The sequence below is a fragment of the Danio rerio genome, chromosome 16 (assembly GCF_052040795.2).
Source record: "Danio rerio strain M-AB ecotype USA chromosome 16, GRCz13ab, whole genome shotgun sequence".
Taxonomy (NCBI): Eukaryota; Metazoa; Chordata; class Actinopteri; order Cypriniformes; family Danionidae; genus Danio; species Danio rerio.
The window spans coordinates 36,259,132-36,278,584 of NC_141036.1; the positions used below are offsets into that span (position 1 = coordinate 36,259,132).

At 36.0% G+C, this 19,453-nt stretch overlaps 1 protein-coding gene across 2 annotated transcripts; it reads left to right on the plus strand.

Annotated features, from left to right (window-relative positions):
* Window positions 1–866: 866 nt before the first annotated feature.
* Window positions 867–18,931, plus strand: phc1 (polyhomeotic homolog 1). Of its 2 annotated transcripts, none has more exon segments than NM_205707.2 (15): window positions 867–1,062; window positions 1,588–1,745; window positions 1,867–1,983; window positions 4,673–4,750; window positions 4,918–5,061; window positions 5,201–5,374; window positions 8,059–8,143; window positions 9,775–10,712; window positions 10,793–10,931; window positions 13,648–13,823; window positions 14,150–14,222; window positions 14,322–14,409; window positions 14,710–14,881; window positions 16,957–17,194; window positions 17,537–18,931. In NM_205707.2, coding segments are annotated over 14 exon segments (2,694 nt in total). In that variant the 5' UTR covers window positions 867–1,062; window positions 1,588–1,625; the 3' UTR covers window positions 17,689–18,931.
* Window positions 18,932–19,453: the final 522 nt, after the last annotated feature.

Genomic DNA, 19,453 nt, shown 5'->3' on the forward strand with positions numbered 1-19,453 from the left:
TGCAATACATTTCTTAGCCAAATCAAGTCAGTAAGTTGAAAGAAATATAAACTTGATGGATGCACATGTAACAGTCATGATTTTAAAAAAAAAAAAAAAAGATAAAAACTGTAGTAGTAATGTGTTTGGAAATGGAAAAGTGAAACAGAACATATTCTCCCCGTGTTCATGTGAGTTTCCTTCGGGTGCTCCTTTCCCCACAAGTCATGCTCTATAGGTGAATAGGGTAAGCTAAATTGTCTGTAGTGTTTCCCAGGGATGGGTTGCAGCTGAAGGGGAATCCGCTACGTAAAGCATTTGCTGGATAAGTTGGTGGTTTATTCTGCTGTGGGGACTCTTGGTTAATAAAGGGACTAAGCCAAAAAGAAAATAAATGCATAGATAAATAACATTAATACACTTTAAAATGTTCATATGGTCATATCCCAATAACTACAGTCCCAATCCAATGTTAACAAATAAGACCTTTTCAAGCTTTGTCATAGTTAGATACATTTTACCTGTTTATTACCAAATCAAAATGTTTGATTAAAAATTCAAAACCTTTGGTGTACTTTACTCTCCTGTTGGCACCAATTTTACACAGTTTATGGTAGAACTTGTGGCAATCATGTTTATCTGCTGGGTTCTGGAAATATTTGCAGAAGAATTGGAGGTTGTCCAAAGAGTTGACCTGCATGATAGTGTCTGTATTAAATCTCAATTAAATTCATATTTATTTCTATTGCACTTACAATGCAGAATGTGTCAAAGCAGCTTTACATAGAAGTTCTGGTAATAGATACTTTTATTATGTAATTCTAAGTCACCGATGCAGACTTTTATTTGGCACGTCATTTTTTGGCGCCGGAAAAAGTATAGTAAACAGTATAGGAGGGCGGGGCGGGGTTTCCATCGCTTTTTTGAGCCTCATCACAATCACCGTTGTTTGAAGAATTCCAACAATACTTGCAAAGAGCAATTGTAAAGAGCGGAACTGCATTAAATCGAAAACACCAGCACCGAGGTGTCATTTTCAGAGCATTGCTTCCGTTAGGAGAGTAGGAAGCAGACCGGAGAGAGGTAAAATTATGTCTGTTTGGCACTTTGGGAGTCGTCAGTTCGCCAACATTTTTTGCTGCAGCGTATAAGATACTGTGGACGGACATGGTGTTTTCCCCCCCCAAATGTACCTCTTGTGCTAATGAACATGCTAAATTATGCCTCGTGCATGCTGCTGTTTTGTCTCAAATGCTTCGTAACTTAATTATACGTGAATTTTACAGAGAACTAATGTAGCAATACCTCGATCATTCATCACCCGCAGATGACAGATAACCACAACCGCTGTTTATTCATTACTGATGATATCTACATTTAAACTACGTGATTTCTGTGCGTTATTTTTGAAATATAACGTTACTTTATATACAGATTTGAACAGACTAGAGCGCTCCTGCAAGTTTACAAGTCTGTCTGACAGAAAGTGTTCAAACTGTTTGATTGTATTTGTTATAACTAGCCGTTTTAATTCACATTTAATGAATGAGAACAGCGTTTAATCTCTTCTAAATCGTTTGTTTATGCATATTTTTCTCTGGTATTCAGTTACAAAGTTTGATTGACTGGTCGTCCATCCAGTGAGCATGGAGGCAGGAGAAGACCAGACCAACTCCAGCTCAACCAATAGCAGCGCAGCTTCAGGGGGAAACTCCCGCCCTCCTCAGATAGCTCAAATGTCTCTCTATGAAAGGCAAGCTGTTCAGGTGGGTCAGAAAGCCTGCAGTCTGAACTAATAGCCAGATTGAAGTGTAATTTAAATCACTTGTTCACATTCGTGTGTTAAATTGAGGGAAACATAGTTGTTTGTGCTTCTCAATGTTATAGGCGCTGCAGGCCTTACAGAGGCAGCCCAATGCAGCTCAGTATTTCCAGCAGCTGATGCTGCAGCAGCAGATCAACAGCGCAACCTGTCAACTCCACAACCTGGCTGCTGTGCAACAGGTGAGACTCTTTAGACCAGGGGTGCCCAAACTTTTATTATGAAGGGCCAAAAACAAACTTTATTGAGGCTAGTGGGCCGAATTTGTTTAATAATATTTAAAAAATATATATAAAACATTGCTTTATATTAACTAAAAGGGTATATATTTTTTACATTTTATAATGAACTTATTACAGTAAAAACAAAAACAATCTCATTTGTAATAGTTGCACTGTTTTTTGCCTTGATTTGCTCTGATTTGTTGAGTGACAGTATTTACATTTTAAAAACACAGATTAATTTACATTTAATTGAAACATTTCATTTCAGTTTGCTTTTTTGTTGCTCGGTAACAAAACAAACACACAAAAAAGGTTACATCAAATTAGAAATGATAATCTCTATTAAAGGCATTCTCCCCAATCCTCTTATTCTCAAATGGGATGTTGAGCCAACTCAAGGGTTACTATGGGCCATCTTTGGCCCACGGGCCCTACTTTGGGCATCTCTGCTTTAGACCGATCAAAAAAAAAAGATTGTATTTGATGTAACTCTTCGATATAGGAAAGACCTGACATCACAATATTTATTTTTTTGTAATTTTAATAGCTCTGTTTGTCAAGATTTCAATAATTTAGATTAAGTCTTTTTCTATGCAGCGCATCTTCATGAAATATAATAAATTATAAGCATATACAAATAACATATCAAAAGCAAGTTAAATAAACAGTGCTTTATGGTTTTATGGGGAGTGTAACAGTATTCAAGTACAGAAATGTAACAATTAAACATTAAATAACATGTTCAATATTCTATAAATAATAAAAATAAATTATTAATAAATGTAATTGAAACAATAAAATTTTCAAAATTATCTTGTTACAGTAAATTGGGCTGTTCGATTTAGGAATAATATGTAATTGTGTTTTTTTTTACAGATGTTGTGATTTCAATTTAATTTTGTAGTCAAGCCTCAGTTCAGTATTCTGTATCGTAGCTTCTTACGGCTTAAATGCAGTGAATGTTAGTTTAAAAAGTTATATTTTATAAAAGTACAAATATTAATTTATATTAAAATATATTTAACTTAAGTTAAACATTTATTCAAATTTGTTTTTAATAATCAGAAATGAAACACTCATATTTCTCTACAGCAAACAGTAAGCACAAATAAAATGACCCTACCTTTCTGTTAACATGTTAAACTGATATTAGGGAGATAGTGTAGCTTATTATAAAAACAAAAAATATATATAATTATAAAAATACAGAACCAACATGGCTGAAACAACTCTGAAATTGTAATTTGCTATTGCTTGCTACTAGATTGAGTGTCACTAGCAATACATTCAATTGACTTTTTAGCAAGACATTCCTCATATAGCCACCTGTGGTGCTTTTTTAGTTGCTGGTTGTTTTATTTCCTCGTGCTGTGGCAACAGCTCATACAAATGACCTGATTTTGTTCGGTGTCTGTGAATTTAAAACCAAAATATTCTCAAATTACAGATGTTCTGTTTTCTTTGATATTAATTAGTCTATTAGTGCTTCAGAAGTGGCAAACGCCATTATCCCACTTTCAAGCACTTTCCTGCTTGTTTGGGCAGGGGGGGCTGTGGGCATTCTACATAGTTCGGTTGCCAATTCTGTTTGGGCAGAAAAAAGTATGCTCACTCAATTGGCTAGTGAGACTGTCACACAGACAGCTGTCATGCATTTGCTCTGGGTGGGGGAAATTAAATAGTACATATATATTTCATATCGCCGCCTCTTGCAATTAGCTAAGCACAACGTTTCAAATGGTGATTGCGATTCGATTTCCTTTAATCGCACAGCCCTAACAGTAAATGAAATCAGGCAGTGGGACAGTAAAAGTATTTTTCACCTTTTTCTGCTGACTGTAAGGATATTTGTGATTTTACCATAGATTTCTATGTTAAATAAGGACTGTGCTTCCAATCTTTCTATTCATCAAATTAGAGACAATCATCGACCCCCGCAAAAGTTAAGCACCATAACCTTTTTTAACATGGATATTAAGACACTTATTGAAAACAAAATTATTTATTTTTGATTTATGGGATGATTTATTCCTCAGTAAAAACAATAAATAGTTTTTACTGCCCTTTTTTGATCAACTGTTTTTTATTTGATCAAATAAATTCAGCCTCGGTGAGCATAAGAGACGTTATACAATAATACTTGCACCAGTGTTTTAGGTAGAAATGTATGCAATCAAAATTTAGCCTAAATATGATTAATTAATTTTGGATCCTATATAAGAGCATCATTTAGCATCAAATGCAAAACTTTCTAAATGTAATAATCATAAATTGATACTAGGTGAAAATACATTTTCAGCATGGTGTGTATGAGTTCTTAAGATTTCATGAATAATCAGTGTTGTTGTATTTGTAAATGATTGTTATATATATATATATATATATATATATATATATATATATATATATATATATATATATATATATATATATATATATATATATATATATATATATAATTATTATTATTATTAATACTATTATTATTGAAACACTGAATAATTTTTAAGCTGTTATATTTAATATGTTATTATTATTATAAATAATCCTAACAATACACCAAAGCCTAAAGATACTGCGTGTAGTGTTATTTCAGAATTGTTTTGTTAAGTCTCATCTTAAATTACTACCTTTATTATATTTTCAGGCAACTCTCGCAGCCAGTCGTCAGTCCAGCTCTCCCAATAACGGCGCCTCTCAGCCTACAAGCTCAGCGCAATGCACAGTGAGGCTCTGATTTTACACTTTTGAAATCTAATAAACTTGTGACATGGCAGTCATAAAAGCAGTCCTATGTTTCTTATTCTTTGTTTATCAAAAGCAGCTTGTTGAAAATCATTTGGTAAGGTTTAAATCAGTTCAAGCTGATCTGTGGCATGCTTTTGTTTTGAGGTCAACTTAAGCACCACCTCAGCTGGAGGAACCATGACAAACCCCCGTCCGATAGGGCCTGCCACCTCCGCAGCATCAACAGCCCTTAGCCAGTCAGTTTTGTTGGGTGGAAATTCAGGCGGACAGGGTCAGATGTACCTGAGAGTAAGTGTCTTACCATAGTGCACTTAAATCCAGGCCTTGACCTAATATGCAGTATATTTTGTGGTAATGTGAATGTATTGTTTATCCAAGCTCAATTCTTTTCCTAAGGGTCTAATTTTACTGGGCTTTCCACCTTCAGGTAAACCGCTCTCTTAGGGCACCTCTCACCCCTCAGCTCATCTTCATGCCTGGTGGTACAGCGACAGCAACTGTAGCAACGGTTGCCCAAACGCAGCCACAGCAGCAGCCACAACAACAGCAGCAACAGGAAGCAACTCCCACATCTTCAAGTAGCCAGTCAGACAATGATCAGGTGTGACATTTGACTTTCTGACTCATTTTTTTTCTTACAGGCCCTATTCTGCAGCTAAATTGGGTTGTCAGTTCATATTTTTAAGCTTGATTCTTTTTTGGTAGATGCATCATTTTTGAGAGACATTTTACATGAACTGAATGAGTTTTCGAAAGATTCAGGTTATAATGTCTGGTTATAATGAAAAATTCTATGCAATAGATCGGGATGATTCATTTAAAGATGTCAAGTTCAAATCAAACAAGGGACATTTAAAATTGCATTTAATTATTTTGTATTTATAAATGCTGATTTGAACAGAAACAAGTCATCCATCCATTCATTTCATTTAAATTAATTTAAATATGTGACCCTGGAAGGAGGCACAGTGGCTTAGTGGTTAGCACTGTCACCTCGTAGCAAAAAGGTCACTGGTTTGAGTCCCGGCTAGGTCAGTTGGCATTTCTGTGTGGAGATTGCTTGGGTTTCCTCCGTGTGCTCCGTTTTCCCCCACAGTCCAAAGACATGCAACTTAAGTGAATTGGGTAAACTAAATCGGCCATAGCGTTTGTGTGAATGTGAGAGTGTATGGATGTTTCCCACTACTGGGTTGTGGCTGGAAGGGCATCTGCTGCGTAAAACATATGCTGGAATAGTTGACGGTTCATTCCGCTGTGGTGACCCCTAATAAATAAGGGACTAAGCCGAATGAAAATAAACTAATGTGGCCCTGGACAAGAAATCATTTTATGTCTTATGGCAATAGCTAAAAATAGATTGTATGAATGATAATTTTTTGTTATGACAAAAATCGTTCAAATATTAAGTAAAGGTCATGTTTCTTGAAGACATTTTGTAAATTACCCTCCGAAAATGTATTAAAACTTCGCTTTTTTGTTGTTTACATTTACATTTAGTCATTTAGCAGACGCTTTTATCCAAAGCGACTTACAAATGAGGACAAGGAAGCAATTTTCACAACTAAGAGCAACAATGAATAAGTGCTATAGGCAAGTTTCAGGTCTGTAAAGTCTAAGAAGGGAAGTATTAGTAGTATTAGTATTTTTTTTTTTTTTTGGTACAGTTAGTGTGATATTCAGAGAGGCAATATGTAAATACATGTAAATACATTGCTAAACACTTCATTTAGAAAATCTTAAACATCATTTTAGTAATATTTAGATTTTTTTAAATCATCAAATTTTAGTTATTTGCATCTCAGACAAATACTGTTCTTTACATTTATAATACCATACATCAGACCATACTGTACATGTTATAACCATACATCAGTGGAAAGCTTACTTTTTCAGCTTTCAGGTGATGTATTAAAATCAAAAATGCTTAAAAAAGACACTTATGCTTTTGTGGTCATGGGCCACATATACTGCAGCAATTAGGGATTCACAATATATCGGCGGCCATATCGTTATCGGCCGATAAATGCTATTTTTAATATTATAGTTATCGATCCAATGTCAAAATTAGGCCTTTAAGCTGATAATTTAAGTAATTGTACAAAACTGCCTGCGTCGCACTTGCGTGGGCAGAACTTGTTCAGACTTGTCCAGTGCACTATAATGGAGCTTTCCTCACATTGTTGACAATGTTTATGAAAAGTGGGGGTTGGGGGGAGACGGCAGGAAAGAATCACGGTGGCAGGCCAGATAGACCGTCATGCGCTATGGCCAGTCCGCTCCTGCCCACATGTGTTCAAAAGAACAAGGTTATTGGTTATCGATATCGGCCAAAAAATCCTTATCGGTGCATTCCTAGCAGCAATTAACAATTTTTGTAAACCTAAAATAAATTTAATTTTTAGTTGTTTTGTTGTTTTTTAGAATCATAAAAAAATTAAGATTTTTAATTCAATCAACATCATGCAGCTGTAATATGCAGTGTACATACAAACGAAAGGGACACCTAGTTGTTTATGTGTTTAAATGCGTATTATAGGTGTGTCACTCTTTTGTAAGTGCAGTGCGTGATATCACATACAAAGGTATGAAACCTGACTCATCTGTGTTGCCAGATATTTCCAAATGCAAAAATGCAAAGAACAGGCTGGTAATACATTTAAATCCTAAATATCCTAAAAATCCTAAATATTATGATCCACGCCTGTTATAAAACATGTTAATCAAAAACCTGTTTTAAGAACCAAGCCTGAACAACAAGAAGGTAAATTTTATAATTGTATTTAAATTTTATAATACTTGGAAAACGCTGTATATATTTGGCAACACTGCTAGACTGTACAAATATAAACAAAACACACCTTTTTGTTGCTGTTAAGAGTTGCTATGTTACTAGTGTTCGTCATCGCAGTGTCACTTTCCATACACAATGATCATTTAGGGGATATCCCAGCACATGTAATAAATCCTCTTTTCAAAGCAAATTCATCATGCACCACAATATTTTGAGTCTGTCATTTTCCATAATAAAATTTCAGTAATCTGAAATACAGCTGAATGTCATCCTTAATTACATTTCCATATAATCGTATAGCAGATGCTTTTAGCCAAAGTGTATCTTATGTTATACATTTAAGAATTCCTTTATTTATTGTTGAAAATTTATTTGTCCAATCCAATTAGTCTGTTGTGTTTAGATAATTTTTTTATGGGAGATATTTGCTTTCCACAGTCACACTTTTCATTGTATATCCTGTGGCATAATTTTCGTTGGTTTCTCTTTTTCAGGTGCAGAACTTGGCAATGCGTTGTGTGTCCACTCCTAGGGCGGCTACTGTGAAGACAGAGTTTGCAGACAGGAAGGAAACGACTGGTGAGTATAAAAATGAAGATATTATAGGCCTCTTGTTTTCTGCTTACCAAGTAGTTTCAATATCCACTTGGTTATCTTAAAATAAAAATAAAAACTAACTAAAAAATACTAAAATACAGTGCTCAGTATAATTGAGAACACCCTATTTTAAAAATGAATATTTTCATCCATTTGTCAGTGAATATATGCTATGTATTTTGGTGCATTTAAACAAAACCAATTTATTAAACATATATATTTATTCAAATAATATTTTATTTACCAACATAATTAGTAATTAAAAGATAATACAATTACATTTAAGCAAAATATTGCAAAAAATGTATAACCTACAAAATTGTAACAAAATATTTCCATTTTGGCTCCTATTGATCTTTTTCCCCTTTTTTACAATTTGTATTTCAGATTTTTGTAATTTTCCTGTTCAGAAGTCTGGGATAAGTAAAAAAAAGTTTTGTAAGAAATTAAAGGGTTAGAGAAATGATAATGACTTTGAACTGAGCTAAACCTTTAAAAATACTAGCAAGACAAGGACTAGATCTTGTCGATTTAGTAAAACTTTAAAAGTGTAGGCCAAATATTATCTGGCACTTAAATGAGTACAATTATATAGTGTTTGCTACAATATTTCACAGAAAAGAAATGTAAAAATGTACAAAAGCATGCTCATCACTTTAACTGGGTGCTCAGCCAAACAGCAAAAAGTGTAAAATATGTATTCAAAAAGGCGGCAACACTAAAGCTCCAAAATGCCAATTTATTAAATAATAAAAGGCTGATACAAGGCGTGTAACATTTTGAGCACAATGCTCCTCATCAAACAGTGGTCATCACAGTATGTTGCTCCTTTTTGTACACTTCTGGATCACATGATCTCATACATTATCTCACAACAAGAAAAACAGAAAAAAGTACACATTTATAAGTTATACAACTTACATATTCAAAACAAAAATACAGAAACAAACTCTGATATTACATCACAAAATAAAGAAAACATAACAGCATATAATGGAAGAAAATACAACAAAGTAATACAACAAAATATACAAGATGTGTATAGATGGATGGATGGATGGATGGATGGATGGATGGATGGATTGATCTAAAATATAGAAAAAACCTTTACCCAAAACACCTAATAAAACATTAATGATAATAACAAATATCTTGTATGTTTTGTTGTATCTCCTTATTTTGTGATGTAATATTATGCTTTGTTTCTGTATGTTTGTTTTGAATATGTAAGTCGTATAACTTATAAATGTGTATTTTTTTTTCAGTTTTTCTTGTTGTGAGATAATGTATGAGATTATGTGATCCTGGAGTGTACAAAAAGGAGCAACATACCGTGATGAACAATGATGAAGAGCTGTTTGCTCAATGTTACACACCTTCTATCAGCCTTTTTATTTTAATAAATTGTCATTTTTAGAGCTTTGGCTTTGTCGCTTTTTTGAATAAATATTTTACAGAAAATAAATGTAAATTTGAAAGTTGTAACAATGATTGTACACATTCATTACTTTCAGTGTTTCCTCTTTGACTTTAATGTCAAATTTCTACATATTGTTTATTTTCCAGTGCACTGACTATTTGATCATTTATATTCCTGTCTCTCTGACCTAAAGGTACATTCCCACTTAACCAGCAGACTCAGACTCCACAACAGTTTGGTCAATCAACCCAGCAGGTCCAACCACAAACTCAACCCCTTGCCAACGCCAAACTCCAGAGCTTCTCCAACACCGCCAATCCCAGCGTGCCTGCCCTCAACGTAAAGCCCACTAACCAATCCGCTGTTGCCCCACAGCAAGCAGGAGCTTCCTCCAACCCCCCGTCCTCCTCGCCCACTCCCTCACTCCCTCTCTCCCAGCTTCTCCTTTCTCAATCTGGCTTGCACCAAACTCGAGGTGTACCAGCTTCTACAGCCACCGTTACCCACATCCTGGTACCCACTTCTAACGTCCCCACATCTACTCAAGGTTATCCACTGGGAACGGTGGCGACCAAATCCAACATGACTGCCCAGACATTGGTGGTGCAGCCACTCCAGCAAACGGGGGCAAATCTGAGCACGGAGAAGCTAGCTCATGGTACAGGGCATGTGCCAATTCAGCCTAAAACGGCTCAGGGCCATCGGGTGCCAGTACAGATGTCCCCTCGCCACCCACCTCCCATTCTCCCAGCACCACCCAACAACGGCCAGGCCACCGCAGGTCTTCACCCTCCCCACGTCCCAGTTCAGCTGGTCGGAGCAAGGCAGAGCACTCTGGGAAACTCACAAGCGTTAGCATTGGCCCAGGCTCGAACTTGTTGCTCCCAGCAGGACGGAACAGCTGCCGTGGGAGTCAATAACCCGGGCAATGTTGTTACCATGGTTACTGCTATGGATACAAGTGGAGCTGGCATGTGCCTTAAAACAGCCCAAAGTGCCCTCCCTATCTCTCAGATGCAGACCAATCAGAGTGCAGTATTGACTCAGGGTAATCCCGCTTCAGTCACACACTCCATGGATGGACAGAATAACTCTGGAGACTCTTTGTTTGTTCAGTCTGCACAAGCGCAGGTTAGTGGATAATGGGTGAACTCTGATTCTTCATTTGCCATGTCTATTGTGAGACTCATGCACTTATTTTTATCTTGTAGATAAAGCCTGCTATTGGTCCAATAAAAAGGAAGTCAGAGTCAGATTTGACCCATGAGATTTCGAATGAGCCAATCAGTGGAAGTCCCTCAATGCAAGACTCCGCCCCTCCTCTCTCGCCTGCTCCTTCACTGGATACAGGTCAGCCTTGTGTAGTGAAAGTTTGACTGTTTTGGTTGTGCTGGAGCCCCTCAGATCAGGGCTGGGCGATATGGCACAATTTCAGTCTCGATAATTATTTGTCCATATTAAACGATAATGATATATATTTCAATGCAAGTTGTTAATACTTCCAGATTTAAGAGTACCCCAACAATGACTGAAGCCACAAAATGTAGAGGGTCCATTTAAATGGCATGATATTTTCTGTGGCGGTAAATTTGGTACATCTTTAACATCAACACACTTTTAGATTGCCATTGTTGCACATTTCTGCTGTGTGATTGGCTCTTAGATCAATTTAGGGTGCTTTCACACCTGTGAATCGATTGAGTTGTTTCGAAACAGAGATTACAAATGTTACATTGTTGCTCTTTGCTCTTGGAGCGGTTCGCTTTCACATTGCAAAGTTTCTAATCGGACCAAAAGAGCTAAAACAAGTCACGTGCGAGTAAACTCTCCTTACATTGGTCAGAGTGTCAGGGTTTATTTTGCAGCGTCCCGTTAAGCTGTCAGGAGAGGTGGTGGTTTGGTGGTGATTGACAGGGTGCGCGCGCGCGACGTGTCTGAGGAGAGACGCGGTGGGGAGGGTTGGGAAAGGTGCGCGACGATGCCTATTTGAGGACCTGGAGGGAGACGCGAGATTACCGGGAGTTCATCACTCGTTTGCGGAAATCCGGAGACTCGCGAAACTTCCCGCCCCACTCATAATTCTCTCTTCATATATAGCCGTATATGCCTATTACATATCCATAAAACACAGTGATACAACCGCGCTCGGATCGGATCGCTTTCTCACTACAATCGAACCGCTCCAGGGTTCGTTTCAATCGAGCCGAGACCACCTCATTCAAGCGATCTCGGAGCAATTACTTTGGCGCGGAACAGAGTGCGATTGCCCTGTTCACATATGCCAAACGAACTGCGCTAACTGGGCAAACGAGATACGTTCCGAAACAAAAGTGTAGGTGTTAAAGCACCCTTAGAGTAAAAAAAGTCCAGAGTGACATAAATTTTATCGGGATTCGATATATAATATCGTTTATCGGCCCAGCTTTACCTCAGACTTCTCAAAATTAAACACTGCTGTTTAAAGTTAGTTTTAATTTCATGAAATGATTGCTGTTATTCAGCAAGGACAAGTTAAATACATCAAAAGTAGCAGTAAAAACATTTACAATATTATAAACATTCCTGTTTTGAATTAAACAATGTTTTCAGTGAAGTTCTATTCATCAAATAATCCTGAAAATGCGTTTCATGCTTTTCACATAACGATAATTATAGGGCTTTTGAGCAGCAAATTAGTATATTAAGTTATTTTCTAAATTATCACTTGACGCTGAAGGCAAATGAATAATGAAAAATGGGTAGCAATTTAAAATAATGGTCCATTAATGTTTTTGCTAACATGAGCAAACAATTATTAATGCTTTTTTTACGGTTTATATTCAACTTTCTTAACTTTAGTCCATGTTAACTCACTGTCTATTAAATAATGTTAACTGACTGCTGAAAACCTAGCTTTGTCATTACATGAATAAATTGTAGTTTAAAATGCAGTTACAATTCAATTTATTAACTTTAAAAATATACATTATGTTCCACTTGTAAATTGTTTATAAAGATGAACTTTGTTCTTTGATGCTGCATGTATTCAATACAATAATATCTTTTGTGTTAAATGTTGTAATGTATTTAATCTTAGTTTTTACTGCAGCATCATAGAGCATAAACAATTTACAAAAAATATATATAGTATATTTTAAAAGTGTATTTTTGTTTGCAATATGTAATTTTTGTTTTAAATATTTTATTACTAGAAATTTTAGCAGACCTTCACTTGCAAATACACTTTTAAAAAAAAATATATACATAAAACTTACATTTTAACTATTAGACAATAAGAAAAGAAAAGAAACAAACAAAAAACAATCAACAGTCAAATTAAACTAAAAAAATAAACATGCATTCCCCCAACAACCCACCCACCAGTGCTATCGAATGGTAAAAGTAGGTTCTAAAGGCATAGTAAACATATTATTCATAAGTTTGTAGAAAGGAGATAAAAGAAGACCAAATTATTTCAAATAACAAAACTGTGTCTATTAGGGTATACCGGATTTTTTCCAGATGTAATGTACCTGTTAACTCTGTCAGCCATTATTTAAGAGTTGGAACTTCTTTTTTCTTCCAAAACAAAAGGATACGTTTTTTTTTTTTTGCAGAGATCAGCCCATATAAACAAACTGTTGTTGAACTTGTGTAAGTCTCAGAAATTCTTCGGAAACTTCAAATATAATTAACATAGGATTTGGTTTAATCAGAATGTCTAATGTATTTGAAAAAAAAACTTTTGTTCCAGTAACTCTGTAATCTGGGACATATAACAAGAATGAGACAGGTTGGAAACTGACATTTGTCACACAATGGCGACACTTCTGGAAATGTTTGATTCAATTTACACTTGGAATAGTGAAGCCTATGAAGCACTTTAAACTGAAAGAGACAATGTCTTGAATAATGGAACATCTGTGAACCAGTTCAAGACTTTGTTCCCAAATTTCACTTTTACATAATGTAATTTGTATTAAATATAATATTTACTGTTTTTAATTGTTTATTTGTATTATTATGTAATATAGTTAATGTTTTTGCTTTGTCTTCACCTTGCTTATTTTCTTTATTTCTTATTTAGTCCCAGAGATAGCATTCTCCTCTCCTCCTACATTGTCCCTCTCTCTGCCTGTTCCTCTCCCTCGTGGAGCAGGACAGGGCGATCGAGCACCTGTTCCACAGGCTGTGGTCAAACCTCAGGTTCTCACTCACCTCATCGAGGGCTTTGTCATCCAGGAGGGAGCTGAACCTTTCCCTGTGAGTCTTTCTAGTTTAGTCCGTCTAGTGCAGTGTTTCTCAACCACAATCTTGAAGGACCACCAACACTGCATGTTTTGTATGTCTCCTTTGTCTGGCACACCTATTACAGGTCTTTCAGTCTCTGCTGATGAGCTGATGATCTAAATCAGGTGTGTTTGGTTAAGAAGTCATTGAAAGTGTGCAGAGCTGGTGATCTACTAGGCACGTGGTTGAGAAACACTGATCTAGTGTTTCATAGAAGGGCAGAATGTGTTTTCAAAAATAAAGTTTAGCCAGCATTAAACGTTCATTAAGTAGTGAACTGATTGTTTTGTGATTGACAGGTGACCGGGCCACTGAAAGAACTTTCTGGTGCTGTTCCACCAATCCTACATCCAGAGGACATCCGCTCTGATAGTGAGTGTTTGTATCACGAAGATGAATGGAAGAATGTTTCCTATAGTCTAAGTGGTTCTTTGCTCTCTCCATATTCGCATATGTGTCTGTCATTTACAGAGTTAAAGTGTGAATACTGTCTTAATTTTGCACCAGCCAGCCAGTTCAGAAGATCCAAGCGCTTTTGCACCATTAGCTGCTCAAAGAGGTGAGCCCAAAATCAGCGTTGATAAATTTGTCAAATGTTTCTGAAATATGTATCGTATTTTCTGGTAGATAATCTCACATGATGGTATCTTGTACAGAATTACATTACTGAAAACTGGAAAAACACATTTATTAAACACATAATTAACATTGGTTTGTATCAGGAGTCGCCTTCCTGCAGATTTCAGTTGCCTCTGGTGTATGCTGTGGTTGTGGATCAAAACGATATGACTAATAAAGAATGAACCTGAATGATTATGGGGTGTCTTGTTTTTTACATCTGAATCTTTTTTTTTTTTAGGTACAATGTGAGCTTTAGAAACCACTTACGGGCCAGTAGAGGTCTTGAGGGTGCAGAACGGCCAGCAGGGGGCCCCGTGGTCCAGGATGTTATTGCCAGACGCCGGGCTCCTCGCAGAAGCAGCTCTGAGATCGCTTGTGCTAAAATAACAGGAAGGCATCTTCCTGTAAAGGTAAGATGATGGACATTGATAATCAAAATTATTATTTTGTGTTATTTACCAGTCTGTGGTCGGCTAGATTTTTAAAAGAATTAAAATTAAAAACTAAATGATGTTCTTTTTTCATGAAAAAATCCACTATGGTCCCCTATAATGAAAACCATCTTTTCTAAGCAGTTTGGGCAGAACTGTGTGTAGGTATAGTGTGTCCACTGTCATACCGGACTGATATAAAGACAATAAGTCTATTTTTTTTTTTTTTTTTTTTTTTTTTTTTTTAACGTTAAAATAGGATTCAAATCCCTCCCATTTTGAGGTCCACCTCAGTGTGAAGTAGGAGTTTGGTTTCTGCACCCACCAAATTAATTGATAACTGCCTATTTACGTGTCTCCATAGTAACACTTATAATCATATCCACAAGACTGGACTTGCGCAAAGCAACTGAGATTAAACAATCTCTTCACCTCTCTGTGATCAGCAGCACCTCAAGAATGAGTTTTGCAAATTTTGAAATGTTTTTAAAACAGTGCATGTTTGTAATAAAGACATAATTATTCACCACAGCCAGATGTACGTACAATTATAGAAGAAGACGCTTCAATCCTTGTTTGTGGACCTGACATCAGGTTTATTTTGTACATCAACATAATGGATATCCATACTGCAGTGGATATATCTGTGTGATCACATTTGGCCTGCAAAAACTGAGCACATGCACGCACATGAACTTTATAACAACATTGTGTGTGACTCGTCAAAGGCTTGAATTAACTTCACAACAAATACATAAAATTACTGGTGGGAAAGTTCTTACTGTAGTAAGGGAGATCTGCTTCATTCTTGTCTGTTACTGTGCTGCTTATGAGTGAGATGCAGCAGAAGAAGGCTACACACATTATGGCAATAGTGAGCGATCTCTGTGGCTTTGGCACGCACATGGGAATGGTAGGCGGGGAGAACCAGCTTATTTCCACTTAAAGGAACATGCAACAAAAACAGCTACAATGTCGAAACAGATCAAATTTCCAATATACAGAAAGGTATATTAAATAATCTGATGGGTGTCTTTGAGCTGAAACTGAAACAGACACATTCTGGAGACACAAAAGACTTCTCTTGAAAAAGGATTAAAATAGGTGCCCCTAAAATGCATGCATCATGGTTTCTGTGACAATATTAGGCACCTCAACTGTTTTCAACATTTTAACACCTGATTGCATTTTAGGATTATTTTTGAAGAATCCTGTGGCATAGGTATATTTGCTTCTTAAAAGTCAGCTTTCTTATCATATCAATAAATCATATCTATATTTTATACATTATATATATATATATATATATATATATATATATATATATATATATATATATATATGTGTGTGTGTGTGTGTGTGTGTGTGTGTGTGTGTGTGTGTGTGTGTGTGTGTGTTTTATTAATACTTATTAGTCAGAGATACAGTATCTGTTATAAAGAACCAGTCAGTAAGCATCATATGTTCCCTTTTACTAATAGAAATCAAAATGAGAGGACATTTTCTTCCTCTCTTAATCAAACATTTTACAATTATAAATTCTAGCTTCCGAATCAATAATTAGGACAGAAACACAAATAATAATAATAATTACAAGATAAATAAAATAACATAATAAAGAAAACGAACACACATTGGGCTGTTGCCAACAAATGTTAGAGATGAATATGTAAATGCAAATTTACTGAGGGTTCAGCAGTAAAAAGAAAAAAAAACATATATTTTTTGGTCACACTTTACAATAAGGTTCATTTGTTAATGTTAATTAATGCATTTACTAACATGAACAAACAATGAACATTACATTTACTACTGTATTTGTTCATGTTAGTTAACGTTAGTTAATGAAAATACAGTTGTTCATTGTTAGTTCGTTTATAACAATGAACACTCTCTTATTTGCTGAATGTGAGTTGTGAGACACCAATCTTCTGCTTAGTTGCAAAAAAGAAAAATCTCAATCACAAAAATCTGCAGAGCAGAAATGAGAATATACCTAATTAAAAAACATTTAAATGTAAATGTAATTGTATATATTGTTTCCTCTTTCACAGTGTCGTTCAGAATCCAGTCGTTCTGATGATATCTCCAGCTGTGAGGGCGAGGAAGAGGAAGACTTCTTGTCGCTTTCCCCCAGCTCCACCTTTTCATGCCCGAGACCGACCCACTGTGGCCCTCAGCTGGATGACACAGCACCCGGTGGACTCCCAGTGGACGAAAACCACTTCCTATCTGGCAACCCTGCTGACTGGAGTGTGCAGGAAGTGTGTCAGTTCATTTCATCTCTTCAAGGTCAGTATTATGCTAGCGAATGCTATATATTTTTCCTTATGTAGTGGTCCCTCGTTATTCGCGGGAGTTACGTTCTAAAAAATAGCCTGCAATCAACAAAGTAGTCCGCTTTATTTTTTACAATTATTATAGATGTTTTAAGGCTGTAAAACCCCTCAAAACACTATCTAAACACTTTTCTCAGACAGGCATTAACATTTTCACACTTTTCTCTCTTGTTTAAACACTCTCAAAGTTCATTGCGTTAAAAAAAATCTGCCGTGTGAACCGTGTTATAGCAAGGATCCACTGTGTTGACAATATTATTTCATATTATTCTGCATTTGTGGAATCGCCCATCAGGTTGTGAGGACCTTGCATCCCAGTTCCTGTCCCAGGAGATCGATGGGCAGGCGCTGATGCTGCTCAAGGAAGAGCATCTCATGTCCACCATGAACATCAAACTCGGACCTGCCCTCAAAATCTGCGCTTCTATCAACAGCCTAAGGGATTAAACAGAGAGCAGAGCTTCATATTTCCATCACCAGCCTGAGAAACTGAAACCTTTGGTTATGAATCCAAAGATTGACCTAGAGATGAATCAAAATCCACAAGGAAGAATGACATCCGATGCCTTATTAAAAACAGATTGTTCAGTATTTTTGTTTTGATGTGAAAGCCTGGAGTAATCGTTTTTTTTTTTTTACCATTTGCTAGATCGAAGCTGACCGGTTTTCACGTAAATCTGTCCTGTTTGCTATGAGAAAATAACAAAACAAAAAAAAAACAGCATAAAGATGATTATGTGTACTCCTTAAATGACAGAATCAACAGAATATGTCTCGATCTTGAATTTTGAATGTGTTACATGTATAATATCCGGGAGATGCTTGAATGAGCATATGCGTCTTGCGTCAGTTGACTAAATTTGTAGTCTTTATCTCTGTATGTTTGTGTCCTGTTGTCTTATACAATAATAATCAAAGTATGACTCGATAATGACATTATAGACAGTAATCAATATTATTCCTGTAGTGCTTTTGACTATCAAAGTCAACGAAAAAAATGTGAATAAGTTGCCTTTTTAATAATAACGATGTTGCCTGAAACGGTTCTTTCTCCAGGGCTTCCCCAAGCTTCATTTCACCACCTTTGTTGAACAGAAAATGGTTATTTTTTTGTTTGTCAGCACTTGACTAACGGGTTATTGGTTGTCTTCAGTGTGCCATTTAGGACTTTAACACAATTAGATTCCCGTACACTAAAATAACCAGTCTGAGTAGTGCGTCCGCTCCCACATAAATCATAATTTCAGCCGTTAGTGATCTACTACAGCTTGCTCTTTGTTTCACAGCTTTTATTGGTTCAGAGACTGTGAGAGATGGCAAATGTGTAGTTTCCTTACTATACAGTATTACTGAATGGAAGTAGTTTATTTTCTCTTAATCACAGACCGAAGGAGTGATTGGATAACTCATCCAAGAACAACAAATTGCTTTTTTTTTTTTCCTACAGTAGATGATTGTAGCACACATTTAATTTGCATTAAAGAAGTAGTGTTGTTCTTTTTGGGTACACTTTACCAGCTTCATAGAAGAGTATTAGTAGCTTTACCTGAGAGCCTTACAGCAGCGGAGAGCAGGTATGATGAGGTGTGTGAATGTGAATGAGAGAAGGTGCCAATGAGAAAGCCGTGCTTGTGCTCTAAACATGGTTCCTTTGTGTGCATAAGTATGAATAAAGGTGCTGTGATATTCATGTCAAGTCTGTCAAGTCTTTACTGCTTAGCCTGTTAAGAGTTTGTCAGTGAATAATGCATAATTAATAATACGTGAATAATGATTATATATATTTTTTTTAATCTGTAATTTAAGTGCTGATTTTTAGCAATCCTGTATCAGTCCTGTTTATCGGTGAACACAGTAGTACAGATGAGAAACCAATTCCTCCCAATGACATTTTGTGAAATGTACACTGTAAAAGTCCAAATATTTTTGTTACTATACCTTATTTGAATAAGTAATTGACTTTATTTTAAGTCAGTTTAATAAAATTAAAGACTAAAGTAAGTTGAGAGACGACTAGACGCATTTCATTTGATTCAACTACTAAACAATTTAAAGAGCACCATTTCATTTATTTTACCCGTTTTATAATATGTAAAATAAGCCTTTGGTGTCTCCAGAATGTATGTAAAGTTTCAGCTGAAAATACCCATCAGATTATTTATAATAGCCTCCAGAGTCTGTCCACTTGGTGTCTGAGTATAGTGTAGCTGTT